Source organism: Pristis pectinata, chromosome 1 (assembly GCF_009764475.1).
Source record: "Pristis pectinata isolate sPriPec2 chromosome 1, sPriPec2.1.pri, whole genome shotgun sequence".
NCBI classification, from domain to species: domain Eukaryota; kingdom Metazoa; phylum Chordata; class Chondrichthyes; order Rhinopristiformes; family Pristidae; genus Pristis; species Pristis pectinata.
Window position 1 is genome coordinate 99,958,993 of NC_067405.1, and position 19,978 is coordinate 99,978,970.

The 19,978-nt window shown below is 39.3% G+C and overlaps 1 protein-coding gene across 1 annotated transcript in view; it reads left to right on the forward strand.

Annotated features, from left to right (window-relative positions):
- fmn1 (formin 1) overlaps positions 1-19,978 on the forward strand; it is a 304,321-nt gene that overhangs the window by 26,913 nt on the left and 257,430 nt on the right. The window contains exon 4 of the mRNA XM_052015214.1: positions 11,831-13,318. Within this exon, the coding sequence (XP_051871174.1) occupies positions 11,831-13,318 (1,488 nt within the window). The remainder of the gene's footprint in view (positions 1-11,830; positions 13,319-19,978) is intronic.

Below are 19,978 nucleotides of genomic sequence, written 5' to 3' on the forward strand. Positions count from 1 at the left end.
TTGTTTTATTGATCACGGAATGTATGAAAAAAATTGATGTCAAGCTGATATTATGTTAATCTTGTAAGCAAATTAAATTGTATGCCAACAGATGAATGGTGACATATCGTCCATTGTGTATTTGCAAATTTTTTTTGTATGAAGAATATGCTGGAGAGAAAACGGAACAGAATAAAGGGTTTGGACTCGTTTTATAAATGGTTCTCAGCTCTGCCTGGAAGGGGGTGGTGTTGAGAATTCCTCATTCAGGAAGAATATTAGTAAAATGTATTCAAAAATAACAAAGAAAATAAGTTGGTAGGCACATTTAATAAAACTTTCCAGTAATATTTAATTAACTTGACATAGCTTTTTAAAGTTTTCCAACATTTACTTAAAGTTTATAATATTTTGTCTTTCTTATGTGTATTTAGAAGTTATTAAACATATCAGGATGCATTTAAACCGACCTTACTTCCTGCAGCAAGTTGGATTTTGAAAGTAAGTCGTATTGTACCCACAGTGACCCGTGAAAGAGTGATAGCTTAACATAGTAAATGAGACGTCAGTCAAGAGTGCCCCTTTGTTTCAGATGTCATGTATCCAGAAAATGGAGAAGATTCCATACATCCTTGACTCTTGCTGCAGAGGTGATGGAAAGACTTGGGAGAGTAAGGAGGGAAGTCAGTCGCCTTGGAATACCCAGCATCTAACCTATTCTTGCAGTTAATGTGTGGCTAATCCAGTTAAGCTTCAGATCAGTGGTGAACCCCAGGATGGGGCTGTGGGTGGTCATAATGTGAGGGCGCGTGGTTTAGGTTGCTCTTGTTGGAGATGGTCACTGTCAGCCCTTTGCATGATTATTGGTCATCTCCTTGCAGCCCATGCTTGAATACTGTACTGGCCTTGTTTGATGAGAACATGGACAAGTTCATCACAGTTGCCATTGGAACTGAAGTCCCTAGAACTATTAACAAACATCCCCATATCTCGCATGATGGAGGGAAGCGGCTGAAGATGGTTGAGGCAGGGACACTTCAGGAATTCTGGCACTGTTGCCCAGTGTTGACGTTCTTGGCCTCCAGCAATCCTTCATGTGACTCCAACCAGTGAAGAGCTTGCATCATGATTACCATTAACTTCACTTTTATGAGGACAGTTTGATATATTAGTTGGTTAAGTGATGCTTTGATGTTAAGGATAGTCACTGTCACATCACCTCTGGAATTCAGCTTTTTGGGACTATATTTAGACTAATGTTATTAAGCCATATGGAACCCAATGTTTCTGGCAGAATCCAGAGTGAATATTAATATCCAGATTATTGGTGAGTGAAGGCATTTGATAGTGCTGTCAATAATAACTCTCATGATTTGTTGTTGGTTGAGAATAAACTGATGGTGATTATCAGCTTGACTGGATTTGACATTTATTGCTAATTTTCCAATTTGTCAGGTTGATATCAGTATTGGAGAAAAAAAACATTGCTGGAGGAACTCAGCAGGTCAGGCAGCCTCTGTGGAGGGAAATGGACAGTCAATGTTTTGGGTCTGGACAAGATGAAGGGCCTTGACCCGAAACATTGACTGTCCATTTCCCGCCACGGAGGCTGCCTGACCTGCTGAGTTCATCCTTGTTTTTTGCTCCAGATTCTAGCATCTGCAGTTGCTTGTGTGTCTCCAGATGTCCGTATTGTACTTGTGCTAAAAGAGCTTGGCTAGGGTGTAGCCAGTTTTGGAAGTTGAATCTTCAGGACTGCAGCTGGGATGTTGTTGGGGCTCAGAGCCTATGCTCTGCCAGTTGAGTTTATTTGTTTCCTGAAATCACCGGGAGTGAATCAAATTGGTGAAGAGTGGCTTCTTTGGCACCTCAGCAGAACAACAAAATGGATTTGTCTGTCAGTACCTGCGGCCGGAGGTGGTTGCATCTTTTGCACTTGGGTGTTGGATTCTGCCGTTGTCAAGGATGGGAATTTTGAAAGAGTCTTGTTATTTGCTGAATTGTCTGTTTCATGCATAACTACATATGACAAGACTGCAAAGCTTTAGCCTTGTCTATTAGTTTTGGATTGCTTATTCTATCTATTCCTGGTTTTGTTCTTGGCATCCTCTTCTACGTTCCTGACTGAACCAGAAATTGTTCCCTGGCCTGATGGTTATGGTAGAGTGAAGGCTATGCTGGAGTATGAGGTTACAGATTTTGGTGGAAAAGCATTCAGATGACTTAACAGCGACTCATGGATGCACAGTTTTGACCTTTTTAAATCTCTTCCAAATCTATCCAATTTAATTTACAGCTATTTAAATACAGTGCATTCTTTTTCATCTTTTTATGGTTATCTAACCAATTACATGAGTTTTCAGACATCAAGTCTTTGTTTGAAAATGCTTAGCAGGTCAGGCAACATTTGCAGAAAAAGAAATGGACTGATGTTCTGGGTCAATGATTGTTATTCAGTGTGGGAAATGTTAGAGATAAAACAAATTTTAAAATGCATTGTAAGGAGGAGGGGAGGAGTGAACAAAAGGCAAATATCATGATAGATTGAAAGGCAGAAGAAAGTAAATAAGAAATCCCTTGGAAATACCAGTTTCTTGAAGGTAATAGAGTAAAATTTAACTGGTCTTTTAATCTACCATAATTAAGTGTGATAGTGATTTTATATTCCTAAGAATATGAAAGCCCCCACTGCTGGAACCTTAATTCACTTCGGGTAAATGAAGTCTGAGAAGGACTGTTAACTTCTGGTCAATTTGTTGCTACTTTTATCTTGTATGACTTTATAGAATTCTATTAGGGGATTGGTTAATATCCCTCCAAGCTCTGTAACAATTCATTTAATGTTAACATCATATTCATGATGTATAGTGCTAATTACCTTATCCTGAACATCAGTGCTACATTGCCAAAAGTTGCCATGATAGTTTCATCATGCAGTAATTCTCTCCTAAAACTCAGAACCACATGTGCAACTGGTTGATTGGAGCCTTCATCTACAGTCATGGGTGTGGCTTCTACTAAGCGAGTTGTATGAGATGAAAATGAGGCTCGTGCTCATTCAAAAACAGTTTTGTGCAAACTATAAGAATTTTCATTCAAATTTGTGCCTTTATTCTATGTAATATCACAATGAAAAAAAAAGTACATCCACATTGAAGTGATGAAGATTTAAAAATAGAGAGAGTGGACCTTAAGAAGGGCAAAGGATAGCAAGGATGTGAAATAGAAATCTGACCAAAAAAAGGAGAAACCACCTTGAAAGTAGAACTAACTGGAAAACATAACAGCTGTCCTAGCCCCATATTATCACAAAATTTATCATTATTGATGGCCTCTATCAAGTTCTCTGATAAGCCTGAAGTCAGCTTAAGCACTGGCGTCGTCAGATTGGTTGCAGGCTGTTGCACAGTTAAATAGCTGTGGTATTAGGGTGGCACAGTAGTGTAGCAGTTAGCATGACACTATTACAGCGCCAGCAATCGGGGTTCGATTCCTGTCACTGTCTGTAAGGAGTTTGTACATTCTTCCCGTGTCTGCGTGGGTTTCCTCTGGGTGCTCCAGTTTCCTCCCACATTCCAAAGACGTACGGGTAGGTTAACATGAATATAAATGGGCAGTGTGGACTCGTTGGGCTGGAAGGGCCTGTTACCGTGCTGTAAATTTTTAAAAAAAGTTTTAAGTTTGTATATTAGATTCTACCTTAATATGCTGACCAGTGCTTCAGGTCTTTTGTTCAACATTTGAGTAAACTGGAACTCTTCCTGGACCTCTGCCATTGAAAAACCAGCACATGGACCAATGAGAAATGCAGATTTTTTTCTTGAAAAAAGTCCACAGTTCCCAATATAAATAAAACAAAAGCACAATTATAGAACTTTGACTTCAGCTCTTTTTGTTTGATATTCTTCCCTATTATTGGCAGAGTTCCATCCCTCTGAACTGTTCGTAACTTGAACAGTTCCTAAGTTGGAAATGTGGCTGCGAACATAGTTCCTAGGTAGCAGAAGATGCCTGCGTCTCCACAGCAGCAGGCAAATCCATATGAGCTGTACATAACATTCGTAAGCTGGGGAGGACCTGTATGACTTCTTCCCAGTGTTTAAAAAAACATATATTTTGCTCTACTGCTTTTTCCATCATTCTAACAATTTTTACCTAATTTTTGCTGTTGAAAACATTTACTGAACTTGAGTGTTCTGATTTTGTGTTTTAATTTCCATTTGGGTTTTTCTGATTGAGCTGCATGGTTTATAGTAAATTGTTGGTTGGATAACTGCTTTGAAGGTCAGTTTGTAAACAAGAGTAAAATCAGGGTAAGTCAAATACTTGCAATGAAATCCTCAATTAGATAAATGACCAATAGAGTAAGCTTTTCTATGTTACTCTGGGTTGATCTTGAATGTGAAGACCTTAATGGAATTATCATTGCAGTGTCTTTTGGAAAGCTTCAATGAACTGACTTGTATCATTTCTTTTGTTAATGAAAACACTGAATATTTTGATGAGCCAAATGATATTTTTGATTTCTTGTGATTTCTTTTTTATATATGCAAGTATCTCTGTCCTGTTACAACAACATCTAATAACAGTTGGGTCTCAGGCCTTTTTTACAGCTTGTAAAGTAAAGGCATTTACTCTGATTTTGTAACTTCTTAAGCTACCAATTTTAAGTCGGGTTTATACAATGAGTTGCATTTAAGCTAAAGATTTAGAAAGTACATACTAAAAACAGAGAATTATCTGAATGGAGTAAAAAAAAAACCTTAGAATTCACATATAGGCATAAATTAGGGAAATGAAAGAACATTGCCTGTAGTGAAGTGGTGTTATGCAATCCCCCACATCATGAGAGGGGGTTGCGTTCCTAGAAAACCACCAATATCTCAATTTTCTGTAACGCAAAGCCACATCATCTGCACGTGCATCAAGAAATGTGAGTTGGAAAAAAAAAACAAAAAATTGACACACACATTCCGTGAGAGTGAATTTTTATTCTGTATCTCAGATTTGTTTTTGGTAGTGATTTGTAAATTCCGTAAGGGTGGATTTCCATTGTAATGCAGATGTCACCCGTACTTGCATGATGTGCCAAAAATACTCTACAAACATTTTATCACATGATTATTTGTTTTGGAATGGGTTATGATTGCATTGAAGTGGAATTCAAATTCCTTGAGTGACACACCCATGAAGTCTGACTCCAACTGGATCCACCCAATACAATAAATCTGATTTGTATATAAGAGCAGGCAATGATGGTTTCTGCTACATTTTTATAAATGCAGATGATTTTAGTGATATTGATTTGATCATTATGCTGGTTGTGGCTCAGCAGAAGATTTCTTGATCTGTATTTGGTGCTGATTTGTATTTCATTGTGACAGTGCTAACCATATGTGCAGAATTTGTGAAAACGGCACCATAATAGTTCAGTGTTTCAACTTGCTACTTTATATTTTTAAATGCCACCTCCTTTGAGGCGTTGTCACTTGGAGACTATAGAAAAGCACACACCTAATGAGTGCCAAGGGGAACACACAACATACACAGTGTGGCATTAACTTAGCTAAGGAAAGAAATTATCAGCCTGCAATTTCAGGAGGATTTGATGATGTTCTCCTGTCCAGGAAGTGAAGTCAGAAGGGGTAGCGTTCACTGCTTGTTCCACTTGATCTTTCATGTTTGTTGCTGAGTTGTTAACGTACATGTTCTCATTTAATCAGGAGGATTCATTGGATGATTTCTGTGGAAAAGTAAAATTGAGTCTAACAGAACCTCATTTTTCTCTTTTAAGTTTACAGATGACATGAAAATTGGTGAAGTTGTGGATAGTGAGGAAAGTTGTTGAAGGATACAATGGGATATTGGTCAGTAGGAAGTTTGGGTGGAGAAGTGGCAGATGGAGTTAAATCTGGACAAGTATGTGGTGATGTATTTTTGGAGGTCAAATGCAAGAAAAAGGTGTACAATAAAAGGCAGGACCTTTAGGAGCATTAATGTACAGAGGGATCTAGGGATGCAAGTCCATGGTTCCCTGAAGGTGGCAACACAAGTAGATAGGGTGGTAAAGAAGGCATATGATATGCTTGCTTTTGGAGGTCAAGGCATTAAGTATGAAAGTCAGGAAATTATGTTGTAGCTGTATAAAATTTTAGTTAGGCCACATTTGGAGTATTGTGTCCAATTCTGGTTGCCACACTACAGGAAGGATGTGGAGGCTTTGGAGAGGGTATAGACGAGGTTCATTGGGATGTTGCCTGGGTTGAAGGAACTCTTCGGGTCAAGCAGTATCTGTGGGGGGGCAAAGGAGTTGTTGATGTTTCGAGTCGAGACCCCGCATCAGGACTTGGATTGTTTTTTCTGGAGCATACAAGGGTGAGGGGTGAATTGACAGAAGTATATAAAATTATGAGATACATAGATAGGTAGATAGACCCTTTTTCCCAGGGTGGAAATGTCAAATACAAGAGGGCATAGGTCTAAGGTGAGAGGGGGAAAGTTTAAAGGAGATGTGCAAGGCAAGTTTTTTTTTACACTGAGTGGTAGGTGCTTGGAATGTGCTGTCAGGGGAGATGGTAGAAGCAGATAAAAGAGCAATGCTTAAGAGGCATTTAGACAGACACATGAACAGGCAGGGAATAGAGGGATATGGACCAGATGCGGGCAGATGGGATTAGTTTAGATTGGCATCATGGTCAGCATAGACACGGTGGACTGAAGGGCCTATTCCCATTTTACGTTCCCCTTTATTGGATATATCCAGGGCTAAGTGAGAAGCTGACTATCCTGGAATGCCTCTATTCAATCCACAAGCAAGACCTGGAACTTCTGATCATTGTCTTTTTAAGTCTTCACACATTTGTCGCTCTGATGGTGGTTCATGACACAGGACCTCGCCTTCCCATCAAGCAGTTATCAGCCTCTTGGACTCAAGCGATTTTATTATTTCAGATCATAACCACATCTCCCATATTTTTGGACAATAGAGGCTGGTAATAATTCTTCCATTCCCATGTCACCTCTTCTACAACCATTTTGTTTTGTTTCTTAACCTATGCCATTGCCATCCCCCTCTGCACACTTATTCCTGCTTATAAATTAGTTGCACTTATCGTCCACCTAATCACAGACCTTTCATTTCTTCTTTTCTCTGACTTCCTACTCCCTGCCACACATACCTGGCTGAAACAGTGTTAAGTGTATTCCATTTCTGATGTAAGACCTTGGACCTGAAACTACCCTGCAGCATAAGCAAAGTAGTGTGGGAGCTGAAAACCCAAAATTTAAAAAAAAGTGCTAAATGCTCAGCAATTCGGATAGCATTTGTGGAGAGAGGAAACAGAGCTCAAGTTTCAGGTCCATGGCCTTTCATCGGAAGTGGAAGATGAGTGGCAGAAACTGGGGAGGTGTTGTTGATGAGAATATGAGGAGAATAAAAATTAAGCTTAATATAGGATTGTTGTACATGGGTGGTTGATGGTTAGCGCAGACTCTGTGGGCCAGGGGGCCTGTTTCTGTCCTGTATTCCTCTAGCACTTTAAGTTACACAAATCTGCTCCACCTGCCATCATGCCCTGAACCTACTAAGACATCGGTATTCTGGCACAGCACAGAATTATACCCTTTGCTTGGGTAAGGCCTCCTCTGAACTGTTCGTCCATCATGAGGCACTACCTGTTGCCTAGCTGTAAATAGGTCTGTATCAGCTACTGCTGTCTCTGGGCCTTTGAGATTGCCCTTCCTTTGGATCCCATTTTGTTGCTGCAAAAGCAGCCCTCAAACTAAGAGGCTTTCTTTTCTCTTGGGAAATCTGCATTACTGAGGATGACTTATTTCCATGCACGTTCTCTGGGTTTTGAGGTGGTCAGCGAGACCAATGCGGGACCCATATATGCTTCCACAGGTGGGGCAGGAGGTGAATTTGGGGGAAAGCAAGTGGGTAATTTTGGAAAGTGGCTCTTCTGCCATTTACACTGGGCTTCTTTGTGCTCCCAACAAGTGGACTTGAGGTCCTTGATGTCATCACATGTGCTCCTCCTCCATGTTGAGTGGTCATTGGCCAGGGATTCCCATGAGTTGGAGGATACCTTGCATATTTTCATGGAAGCTTTCAGTGCATTCTTGAACCTTTCAGTGCATTCTTGAACTGTTTCTTTTGTTCATCAGAAATCTCTTACTGTGATGGAGCATGGAATGGAGTTTTTACTTCAGGAACATGAAATTGGGCTTCAGGGATCTGATGTTGGGCATGACAAGACGTGACCATGTGCAATTAGGGGATTAATGTTGAGGATGTTAGCCTGGGAGAGGTGCTGCTCTTGGTTTGATTATGTACCAGTGGATTTGTGGAGACAGTGTTGGTGGTATCTCTTTGGTGCTTTGATGTGCCTCCTGTGGACAGTCCATGATTAAGCGGTGTACAAGAGAGCAGGCTCACTGCTGCCCAGTAGACCATGAGCACTGTGCTGGAGTTGAGGCTTTGATCTTCAAGCACTTATATCTGCTTTTGTTCAGAGGTGGTCCTGAGGTATGTGAAGTGTTTTACGTTTTACAGGGTCTCCTTGTTGATCTTTATTGTCAGATGATGGTGTTGTACAAGGACTAAGTCATGATTGAGGAGTTCTTCAAAGTGTTCCCTCCAGCAGATGCTGACTATCTCTCTGACATTAGTGCGTTTGCCTCTATCTTTGGCTGTTAGTGGGGCAGCCCTTGGGTGTTTGGTCCATAGACAACCTTGACAGCACTGGAAAACCCATTTTCAGAAAGTTGCACTCTTTCCATTCACCATCTGTTCCATTAAGTCACAAGTTTTGTGTTTAACTACAACTTTTAACTACCCATCGAGCTGCTTCTTTTTCCTTTGGGTTGTGGTGAGGTTTCCAATCCAAGCCTGCCCTGAGTGAGGTACGACAAGCAGGAGATGGCTGGCTCAGAGAGCTAGTACATCTTCAGAAGGGCAAACCGGAACAAGAATGCCAAATTCATGAGGTGAGATTTGCTGTCAATACTGAACTAATCTAGTGTCTCAGTGACGGTCCCTGTTGAATAAGATCTCATGGCCCCGGGGTGCATTCTTATTTTAAAAAAAACATATGTCCCAACCCTGGAAGCTATGGATATGCCTGAGGAGGACTTGTACTCCATCCTAAAGCAAACTGCTGGTCTGCATCCTGGAGGGAGACAAATGGAACTACCTGGGTAATTTTAATGCCGTGATTTGGAAAAAATGCAATGCTCTGGTAAGGCGTGATTGGTAAGGAGGGAGTAGTGAAAGCTAATTCTGATGGAGTTGTCCTCTTGACACAATGGTTTAACCACAATCTTGTCATTACTAACACTGTTTCATCAGAGAGACCGGCACTAGACCTCATGGTAACACCCTTTATTCTGGCACTGGCACCTCTTGGATTACATAATCGTCTGAGTGAGAACCTGCAAGGTTGCATATGCCAATCACACCACGGCAGATACAAATGACAGTTGGATGACCACCACATAATTTGCTCTGTTATCTCCATCAGCCTGGTCCCAGAACAATGGCAACAGAAACCGACATTTCAAAGATAGCACCTCATAGATAACCTGACAATTTCCAACAAACTGGAGCACCAGAGTGTCCACAGAGTCAGGACTACATTAAGGTCCACTACAATTAGCACCTGCGAAGTGACTCTTGGACTTATTAGCAGAAAATGGAGATCAAGGAGCTATTTAACTAGTAGAAGACAGAGACCTATAAACAGCAGTAAGCTAAAAGTGGGTCTAAGATACTGAGATGAGGACTGGCATAATTATGCTCAATTTAAGGAAAGAACCAACTCGGTGCCTAATGATACATGTTTCCAAAGAGTCAGTCAGGAGAGCAGCTGTGAAGCTATCATATTTTTAGTGAGATCACAATGTCAGATGTTTTCTGTCCATTATCACTCTGCTTTCACGAGCTAACCCTGTGAACCCTGGATTAACTCCTGAGATCAAGCTATTGTTAATGATTAACGAACATTTTTATATTACCAAGACCCCTTTGAATCTTGCTCTCTTCCCCCCTTCCTCTCCCCCGTCTTTTTTTCCTTTTTTTAAATCTCCCTCTCCCTATCTCTTTCTTTCACACTGTTTTGCCCAATATTTGCTTTAAGTGTGTATTGCTCACTTCCCAACCTGAAAAATTTTGAACAGAGCTTCCATTCATATGAGCTTCTGAATTACTTGTGTTACTTAGTTATTTTTTACCCTGTGTTACTTAGATATGAATGTAGGACAAACTTAATTATGAATTAAGTGTAATGTTGAATTTAGAACTCTCTTGGTCTTTGAAATATATATAAATTTTCAACCAGACTTGGTTAATGTAAAGCTGAGCCCTGATAGCCATGTGTATATGGCCAAGTGTGAAAATAATAATGTGATTAATGCAGAATGTACTATAATCATTCAAAGACTGGTTTCAGGAGCAGAAAGTATGCCATTAGGAAATGCAGCTTGCAGACCGGTTTAAATTTAAACTGTGGCTCTTTCATTTTATAGTATGACCTATTGAATTAAAAGTTAACAGCTGTTGACTTTCTATTGCAGCTATTTGCAAAGTCAGATGCTGCCCACAATATAAACAAACACCATTCTCTCCAACACAGCATGGAGAAAATTATATATTAATTGACTGAATTTTTAGCTACGTTTACGTATTCCAAATACTTCATTATTTCCTTGTAAGGGCATTGTTCATCTGTTCTTATAACTTCCTTATTGTTGATGGTATGGAGATATAACTTCTATGGAAAAATATTATGGTATAATGTGGTCAGAAACTCCATAGTAAGAACAGCTCACAGAATTCTGTCTGAAAAACTCAGTGGTTTTCAGTCGAAAAGGAAAAAGTGAGTTGCTGGACTTTCTTCTTTAAGCTACAGAGCTTCATACACTGATTACATAGCAGATGCTTTTAGTTACTCAATTACGCATGCTGTCAGATTGCTCACTACTCACACTGCTCACTCTGGGTGGGGTGTTTGATAAGTACCTGCCTGGACTGCGGAAGTAGTTGAGGCAGTTAGAAACATGAAACCAGTTCTGTGGGCTTTCATGCCTCACAGTAAAGCCGGAAACTCGCATTCCAGCTGAAAGCTAGAAGTCGCTGGAGGAGGAGGGTTATTTGTATTCTCTGTCAAAGACGTTAGATTTTCAACTGCTGTTCAGAATGAAGAGTTATCCAGTCTTTTCAGGCCTGCAGCCCTCTAACTTCACTTCAGTATGAACTTTATTGGTGATTTGAGACTCTGACGAAGCCTGTCTAATCTTACTCTGCCGGGTTCTCGGTTTCTGGAATGCCAGTGAAGAAAGCCAAAAGACTGGAGAAACCACAGGAAAGATGTTCTCAGAAGTTCATTCCTGTTTTTGTATTGGAATTTAACCTTGCTTGACGGATTCTGGGAGTTTTAAGGTTCATTTTGAAACTACAGGCCTTCTCAGTCAAGGGTATTCAGTATTTGTTCCTACATGTTAATTTTGGGTGGAGAGAAAATTACATGTAATTAGGGTAACTATATTAATCTGTTAATGGATTTTTGAGGTAAATAAAAATGTATTTTTGTTCTAATTAATGAAGTGCAAAGTATAGCAACAGCAATGTTCCTTTAGTATATAGATGATGGCAGACAGATATGTTTGTTTGTGGGAGTTTAAAGGTCCTACTCACATTAAGTGTTCACAGATTTTATGTTTTAGTTTTGGGAATATAATGAACTAGATGTGATAGTGGGGGCAGTAGAGGACAAAGATTAAAGTTCACTTTAGAAACAGATTTTGGAAATTGTACATATCATAAAACAAACAATCCACCAGTAGCTGATATAAGTTATATACTAAATTACTTAAGTATTTCCAGAAAGGGGGTTTAGAAGTCTGCTTGAGCAGTAGCAATATGACAGAAAATATAAGCAATGGTGCTGCAATGGAGCAGACAGAGAATTCAGCAGTTCTATCCACAGAAGCTGCCTCATCGCTCTTTTCCTCATTTTCGATGAAAATGTCATTTTTGGGTCAACGCAGTGGGACCAAGCCGATCTCAGAACCAACGAAACAAAAGGTTGACCAAGGCGATGCATTGTTAACCTCTTACCGCTCTCTCAGTCCTGACACTACGTCTGATGATGCCAGGGAGAATGATGCAACTAAGTCTGATGAGCAGCTTGAAGCAAAAGAAGAACCAGAAAAGAATGATAAAGTGCAAGAACAATCAATGGGTAACAAAATTCAGATTGAAAGTACTGAAAAACAAAATAAACTATCTTGTGCACCTGAGTGTTCTTTGGAACCTCCTAGTTCTGCACAGCCATTAATCACAGATTTGGATGAAGATAAAGTACATGTGATTCTCGTTCAGACAACAAGTGATACTGACTCAGAGGATGAAGCTGGACCAGACAAAAAACAAATCAGTGAAACTGAAGTTCCATTGTCAAGTCACGAAAATTCAAAGCAGACTCTAGAACAAAATTTACAAAAGAATAAGGATCCTACATCAAGTCAGCAACAAGAAAACATTGCTATAACTGAAACAGAAGAGACACAGATAATTTCTGAACCTGGATTATCAAATAAGGATTTAATCTCTCGAATGGAACCCAGTAAAGATAAAACAGAAAATGCTAATAATGGCACTGGAAAAGAACAAAATTCATCAGATAATTCAGGAAATGATTTTGCATTACCTATATCAACTGGCAGTTCTGACAATTCTTCTAGCCAAGGTCCTGCTACACAGGTGGAGAAAGCCTTTCAAATGCCCGCTCTATTTAGTGGATTGCGTTTATTGAAGAAAGGTGCTACAGGTGAGGCGAGGGAGACCATTGCAGAGATTAAACAAAGGGATACTGACTTGGCAATGTTAAAATTGACTCAGCCTGGTCAAAAATCTGCAGCAAAACTTTTGGCAGAATCATTACCAAAAAGAAAAGATGAAGGAAGGCCGCTGGAGCCAAAGAAGAATTCGGGATTTTTAGAGCAGCTCACTCAGTTAATCTTTGATGCACCTAATGCAGAAGATAAAGTAGATGTTGCTGATGAAACTAAGAGTTCTGAAAAGACAGATGAACCACCACAAGAAGAACCACCACCAGCAGAAGCACCCATTCGTGCTTCTGGTGAGAATACTTTGGAAAACTTCAAATCTTTTTTTTCGGCCCGACCTGCCAGAAAAGATGTAACTACTTCACTGGACCTGGAAAGCCTAAAAAAGAGAAAAAGGCAAGAAAAGGAGTCATTAAAAGCAATATTTGAAAGATCTTTCCTGAAGCAGTCTCCTGAACAGAAAAACCACAAGGAATCCACAGAAGGAAAATCTGTATGTTCAAACCCTTTATTCTTCTTTTGTTTTGAAAGCATGTGTTGTATTATCAAATATTTATCACCACGTTATGGTAATAACTACTTTTAATTTAAATCAATTTAGTTCTGAAAATGTAAGTAATTGACAAATTTGAGAAATGAAATCAACAGATTATGCTGGGTATATGATAAAATCTAGAAATAAGTTTGTTGGGAAAATCATGAGTTTAATTTCATTTCTGACATTGGTATGTGAAGCTAACTCCACCTGCTCCTTTACTGAAGGGCATTTGTCCTTTAAAATCTGATGCCATTTGGCTAATATAATGAAAACATAGGCTATATTAACAATCAAAATTGTTTTCCATTTGCTATTGAAAATAATGAGCCACTTTTTTAATCATAATCACCCAGCATTAAGTATTGCAGTTATCAAATTTGTAGCAACTTGTTTGCTATGATAATGTGATGTATGCTTACAGTTTGCATATATTATTGTGCATACCTTTATAAAAGTTGGGCCTTCTGTAGTTGACCACCTGCCATTTTATTTTTCCCTGAACTTCTATGTAAATTAGCTTCTTTAAACCATCCACTGGATTGTCTAATCTCAAATTCGTGTCCTCTCTCTACATTAATTCTGTGGAGTTCTCAGAGTTAGTGAAAACCAATGCGGAACATCACAGAAAAGACCATTTTGAGTTCATTAACCAAGTGGTTTCATTTATGTTCCTTTTTTAATTTTATTTATTCTACTTTGTTTAAAATGACATTTCTGTTCTAATGCTCCCTCCTCTATTCTCCATGTGTGATTGCAGAGAGTGAAGGCCTCAGTCAAGCTCTGGTCCAAACAATGAGGTAGAAATTGGAATGTGTTCCACCTACAATTTTAGGTCAAAAACTTCTTCAAAACATATCCATTTACTGATGGAATGGGTTTGACTGCTAAATTCATTGGTTCCATTTTATACAAATTTTTGTTTTGAAAGCTAATGCCCACTCAAAGACGCCCTCCTGACATTGGATTTGGGAATTATTTCCTGTGGCCGTTTCATACTGGTACACTGAAGAGATGTAGTTTAAGTACCTGCAGTGTTAGTTGTAAGGCAAGGACATTAAATTAGAATTATTGGGTGTGGCTCAGTTGGTCTGATCTTTTAGTTGCACATAACTTAAATTGTACTTTAGGGTGAGGCCATCATCTTATTGGAAAATCAGGTTAATCTGGCTTTATTAAATAGTTCTGTGCAATACTTTGAAGGAACAATTAAGATCTCTGGGTAAGCATTGTTGCAACTAAGCATCATGTGCTAATTCATTTTGATGAGAGCTAACTCCTCATTGACAAAATGAAAAGTGATAAACTAAAACGGTTGAAGAAATCCACATGCCCTATTGGTTTAGATCAAATTTGATCAATAATGTGACTTGTTAATTCCATATGTTTCAATTTGGCCCTTTATCTTCTTGGCACAATTATCATAGAACAAAGTGTGGAAGATATGCAAATTATTAATTTTTGATGTGAAATAAAAAACCCTGAAAAATCCTGTAAATCTACTTGCCACTAGGACTTCCATTTACCTCTCTGTGATGAGGAATGATCTCAGTGCAATTTGAAACAACATTTTTTTTGTACCTTACTATAGGAAGATAAATGGCATGTTGGCCTTTGTTTCAAGGTGTCTGGAGTTCAGAAATAGGGAAGTATTGCTACAATTGTGCAGGATGTTGGTGATGCCATACTTGCAGCACAGTACACAGATTTGGTTCCCTTATTTAAGAAATTGTATACTAGCATTGGAGGCAATGCAAAAGAGATTAATTTGGCTAATTCCAAGGATAAGAGGTTGTCCTTTCACAAGCTGCTTGGAAAGTTATATCTATATTCTTTGGAATGTAATGGAATGAGGAGTGATCATATTGAAACATGTAAAATCCTAAGGAGGTATGACAGGATAGATATTGAAAAATTTCCACTAGTGATAGAGTCTCAAGCAAGGGGATATAGCTAAAAGATAAGGGGGTCTGAGGTGCACAGGAATATTTTCTTGCAGAGAGTGATGAATCTCTGGAATTTTCTACCCTGGAAGGATGTGGAGACGAGATTACTGGAAGTATTTAAAGAGGAGCTAGATAAATTTTTGAAACATTGGGAAACTGAGGGCTATTTTGAATTGGCACAGAAGAGTGGTTGAAGCCTGGGATAGATCAGCCACAGTCATATTTAATGGGGTGGGGGGCAGTCTTGAGGGACTAAGTAAGCTACTCCTATTTTCTTGTGTGCTTATGGAACAGCAGGCACCCACAGCGTTGATGATGCTACTGAAGTACTGATATTGTTTGCTGTATTAGCAATCTACAAAACAAAATATGGGAACTGATTTTAAAATAGACAAATGCAAGAATCAGCTTTTGTTCCAGAATTATAGAAAAAAAATGGATTGTTTTGTCCACTATTATTTCTCCAGTGGAGCTAGTTGAGGGATAAATATCAGCCTGGATATCAGGAGAACACTTTTTGCTCATTGAAGAGTGATCTGTTGCCTTCATCTGACAGACCTGTTAGGTCCTTGGTTGAAAATCTCATTAAAGTATTGGTAAGTCCAGAAATGCAACACCCACACAGAACAGCACCTGCTGATAATGGAGAGACCTCAGTGGAGCTTTTTGTGAACACTTATGGCAACTATTAGAGGAGGAATAGTTGTTTTAAGGAATGGTTGTTTCCATGGGTCCAGAGAGTCTCCTGCCTACTTGTAATCTTGATTATAGTCCCTGCTACTTCAATTTTGGGTTGTTAATGTTTTACATGGATTTAAGCAGCAACTTGAGAGACTGCAGGGTTAGTGTCAAAAAAACAAGAATCTGTATTAGATGCAAGACTAGCTTAGGAAGCAAACTTTTACGGATGCAGTGTTTTTAATTATCTTGCAGTTTATGTTAAGGTTGCAGGTATAAATGAAGACATTTTGTTTGTGATTATTTATTGGATATTTGTTTCCCACCAGATTAGCACTTAAAGTGAGGTATTTGGAGGATATTTCATTTTTTCCCTATTTGTCAGGTAGATGCCAGCAATTTAGCTATAATGAAATAGCTTCATTTGCATGTGCCTGATATTAAAACACAAAGCTATAACATTATCACCATGATATTGATTGCACCCATAGCCTTTGCTCTATCCATTGTTGTAAGCTGATTGAATTAAATTGCTTGAAGACTAGCTTCACTGATGGTGAAGCTAGTCTTCAAGCAATTGACAGAGATGCTCCATCTCTGTCTTTAGCAGAAGACAGATGGAGCATCCACATGGCCCATCTGACTGAAGATTTTTGCCAATAGTTTGGCCTCTTTTTTTCAAACTCGTATGTTCAGCTACTTTGTGGTTGAGGATGGGTATGTTATTGGTGTTGTCTTCTCCAATTAATTGTTTCATCATCCATCATTCACAACCGAGTGCAATGTGACTACAAAACATTGGCCTGTTCCTTTGGCTGTGGTTTGCTTAACTGTAATATGCCTCTGATTAAATATGGCATAAAGTCTTGTGTTATATTTTCACCAGGTTGGCAGTATGTTTTTATTTATGTTTATAGAGACTCTTGATTGGCTTTCCTGGTGCCTGATGGTAGTCTGAGAGATTCCTTTCCTTAATTTCAACATTTATTGCCTCCTAAGCTGAATGGGTTGCTAGGCTGTTTTAAAGGGAAGTCTAGATAGGAATGGCAAGGTACTACTAATAAAAGCCATTCATGTATTGTTTGGAGTTTTTATGACAATGTGATTAGTTTCATGGCCACCATAACCTAAATTTAAAAATACCATCAGTTATTTATTTAACTGTATTTAAATTCCCCAGTTTTTGTGGTAGGACTTGAACTTCTGTCTCCCAGATTCAGTGCTCCTGGATTACTCTTCCCTCAACATAACCATGATGCTCCAAAATCCTTTATACCACCAGCTCATTAGGTAGTAGATTGTGGTCCACAGTGCCTACATGAGTGATTAATTTTGAGATGCTAAGCCTGACCTTTTTTAGCACTGTGGTAATGCCATGAACAGCTAAGGAAGGTGCATGTTTTAAAAGTGAGACTTTGCCTGCACAAACTCTACATGGTGTTCACTCATACCAGTACAGACCAGTGTAAAATGGTTTTTCTCTTGTTTTTTTTTTCTCTTGTCACCTGCCACAGTTTTGTCCTTCAGGATTCAGCCAGCTCTTTGAATTGACTGAGTGATCAGAATTTTGGCATGATTCCTGGATATTTGGAAATTAAGGTTGCTGAAATGCCCTTGGAAACATTTGATAAATGTTCTTAGGCTTCCTAGGGCATTTTAGAGGAAGGAATCTGTCAGTTGCTGTGGATCTAGAAGCATTTGCAGGCCACATATCAAAAAAAAATTCCTTCCCTAAAAGGCGAACCAGATTTTTTTTGCATGACTATGCCCTAGTTGCACAATATACATTATTGATACAAGTTTTACATTCCACCTGTTCCTAGTTCAGTTACATAAACACTATGGTGCCATTTTGCTTAATTTAGTCATCCAAACATGAACAGTTCTTAAGACAAGAGTTTATGGTTGTGGTATTAAAAATCACCACTTGTGTTGTTCTCCAAAATAGGTATTGGTTAATGGATAACCAATGAATTAGTAATGGTAATGTATTTAACGGTTTGAGAACATTACTGGCCTGCTCCCTGCACTTGCCTGCTCACACTTACTACGCTAGTCTCATTTGCCTGCAGCAGACATATATCCCTCTATGCTTTATCTCTCCAAGTACCTGTCCAAATGCCGTTTTAAACACTGTATTTATATCTGCCTCTACCACTGCCTCTCCAGCTAGTTCCACATAACCACCACCCTCAATGTGGAAAGTCTTGCTCCTCATATTTCCTTTAAATTTCTCCCGCCAAACATGGGCAAGTGGGACTAGCTTAGATGGGAGCCTTGGTCGGCATGGACCAGTTGGGCCAAAAGGCCTGTTTCCATGCTGTATGACTCTCACTTAAACTTATAACCTCTAGTTTAGACTCCTCCAGTCTAGGAAAAAGATTCTGACTATCTACCCTATCTATGCCCTTCATGATTTTATAAACCTATAAGATCACCCCTATGTTCCAGTGAGAATAAACCCAATCTATCCAATTTCTTCTTATAAGTAAAACCCTCCATTCCAGGCAACATCCTCATGAATCTCTTATGCACTCTTTCTAATGCTACCACGTCCTTCATGTAGTGTGGTGACCAGAATTGTGCACAATGCTTCATTTGTGGCCAGACCACTGTTTTGCACAGCTGCAACATTACATCCCAACTATTATACTCAGTGCTTCATCTTATGAATGCAAGCATGTGGAATGCCTTCTTCACTGCCCTATCTACTTGTGTCACCATTTTCAGGGAGCTATGATCTTGAACACCTAGTTCCCTCTATATATCAACACTCCCGAGGTCCCTGCCATTTGTCTGAAAATGAATTACCTCACACTTGTCTGAATTAAATTCCATCTGTCACAGCACTACTCAAATTTTCTGCTGATCTATGCCCCTCTGTATCCTGTTACACCTACCTTCGGTATCTACTATGCCCCAGTCCCTGCAATACAACACTAGTTACAGATGTCCAGTTAGAAAAACACATCTCTACCGTGACCACCTCCCTCCTATCACCAAGCCAATTTTGGATCTGGTTTGCCCTCACTTCTTGGATCCCAAGTGCCTGAACCTTCTGGTCCAATGTACTGTACAAGACAAAAGCCTTGCTAAAATCCATGTCAACCATGCCTGCTGTGCTGCCTTCATCAATTTTCTCAGTTCCCTCCTCAATAAACTCAATCATATTTGTGAGACAGGGTTTCTACTGCACTAAATCATGTTGACTCCTTCTAATCAGTCCCTGCCTTTCCAAGTGAACATAAATCCTGACCCTTCGATCAATAGTAGGGAAATTATTGGAAAACATTCTAAGGCTCACCGGCCCATAGTTTCCTGGCTTATCCTTTCTGCCTTTTTTAAATAAAGGAACAACATCAGCTGTTCTCCAGTTTTCTAGTATCTTGCTCATGGCTAATGAAGATGCAGAAATCTCCATTAGAGCACCAGCAATCTCCTCCCTTACTTCCCATGCCATTCTGGGATAGATCCTCTTCTGCCCTGGGAATTTATCCACCGTAATGCATGCCAATATCTCTAACAACTCCTCTTTCATTACCTAGACATGTTCTAGAATATCAGTGTACTCCTCCCCTATCTCTCCATGCTCCACATCCTAGTGAATACCAATGAAAAGTATTCATTTAGGCTACACCCATAGATTTCCTCTTTGGGTCCCTAATGGGGTCTACCCTTTCTCTAGTTATCCTCTTGCTTCTCATTCACTTAATAAAGGGTTTTGGGATTCTACTTCAGCTTGCTTCTTGAATTCTCTCCTATATCCCCTATAATCCTCAAAGCACTCACTCAAAAGCAAATGCTTGTATCCAACATGTGTTTCCTCACTTCTGATTAAACCTTAAATTTCCTTTGTATATCAAGGTTCTCTAATCTTAACATCTTTGTTTCTTATCCTCAGAGGGAGATGCTGACTCTGAGCTCTTACTACTATTTTGCTTTTAAATGACCCTTCATCAGGACCTGCTATATGTAGTTGAAATCAGTCCTTCCC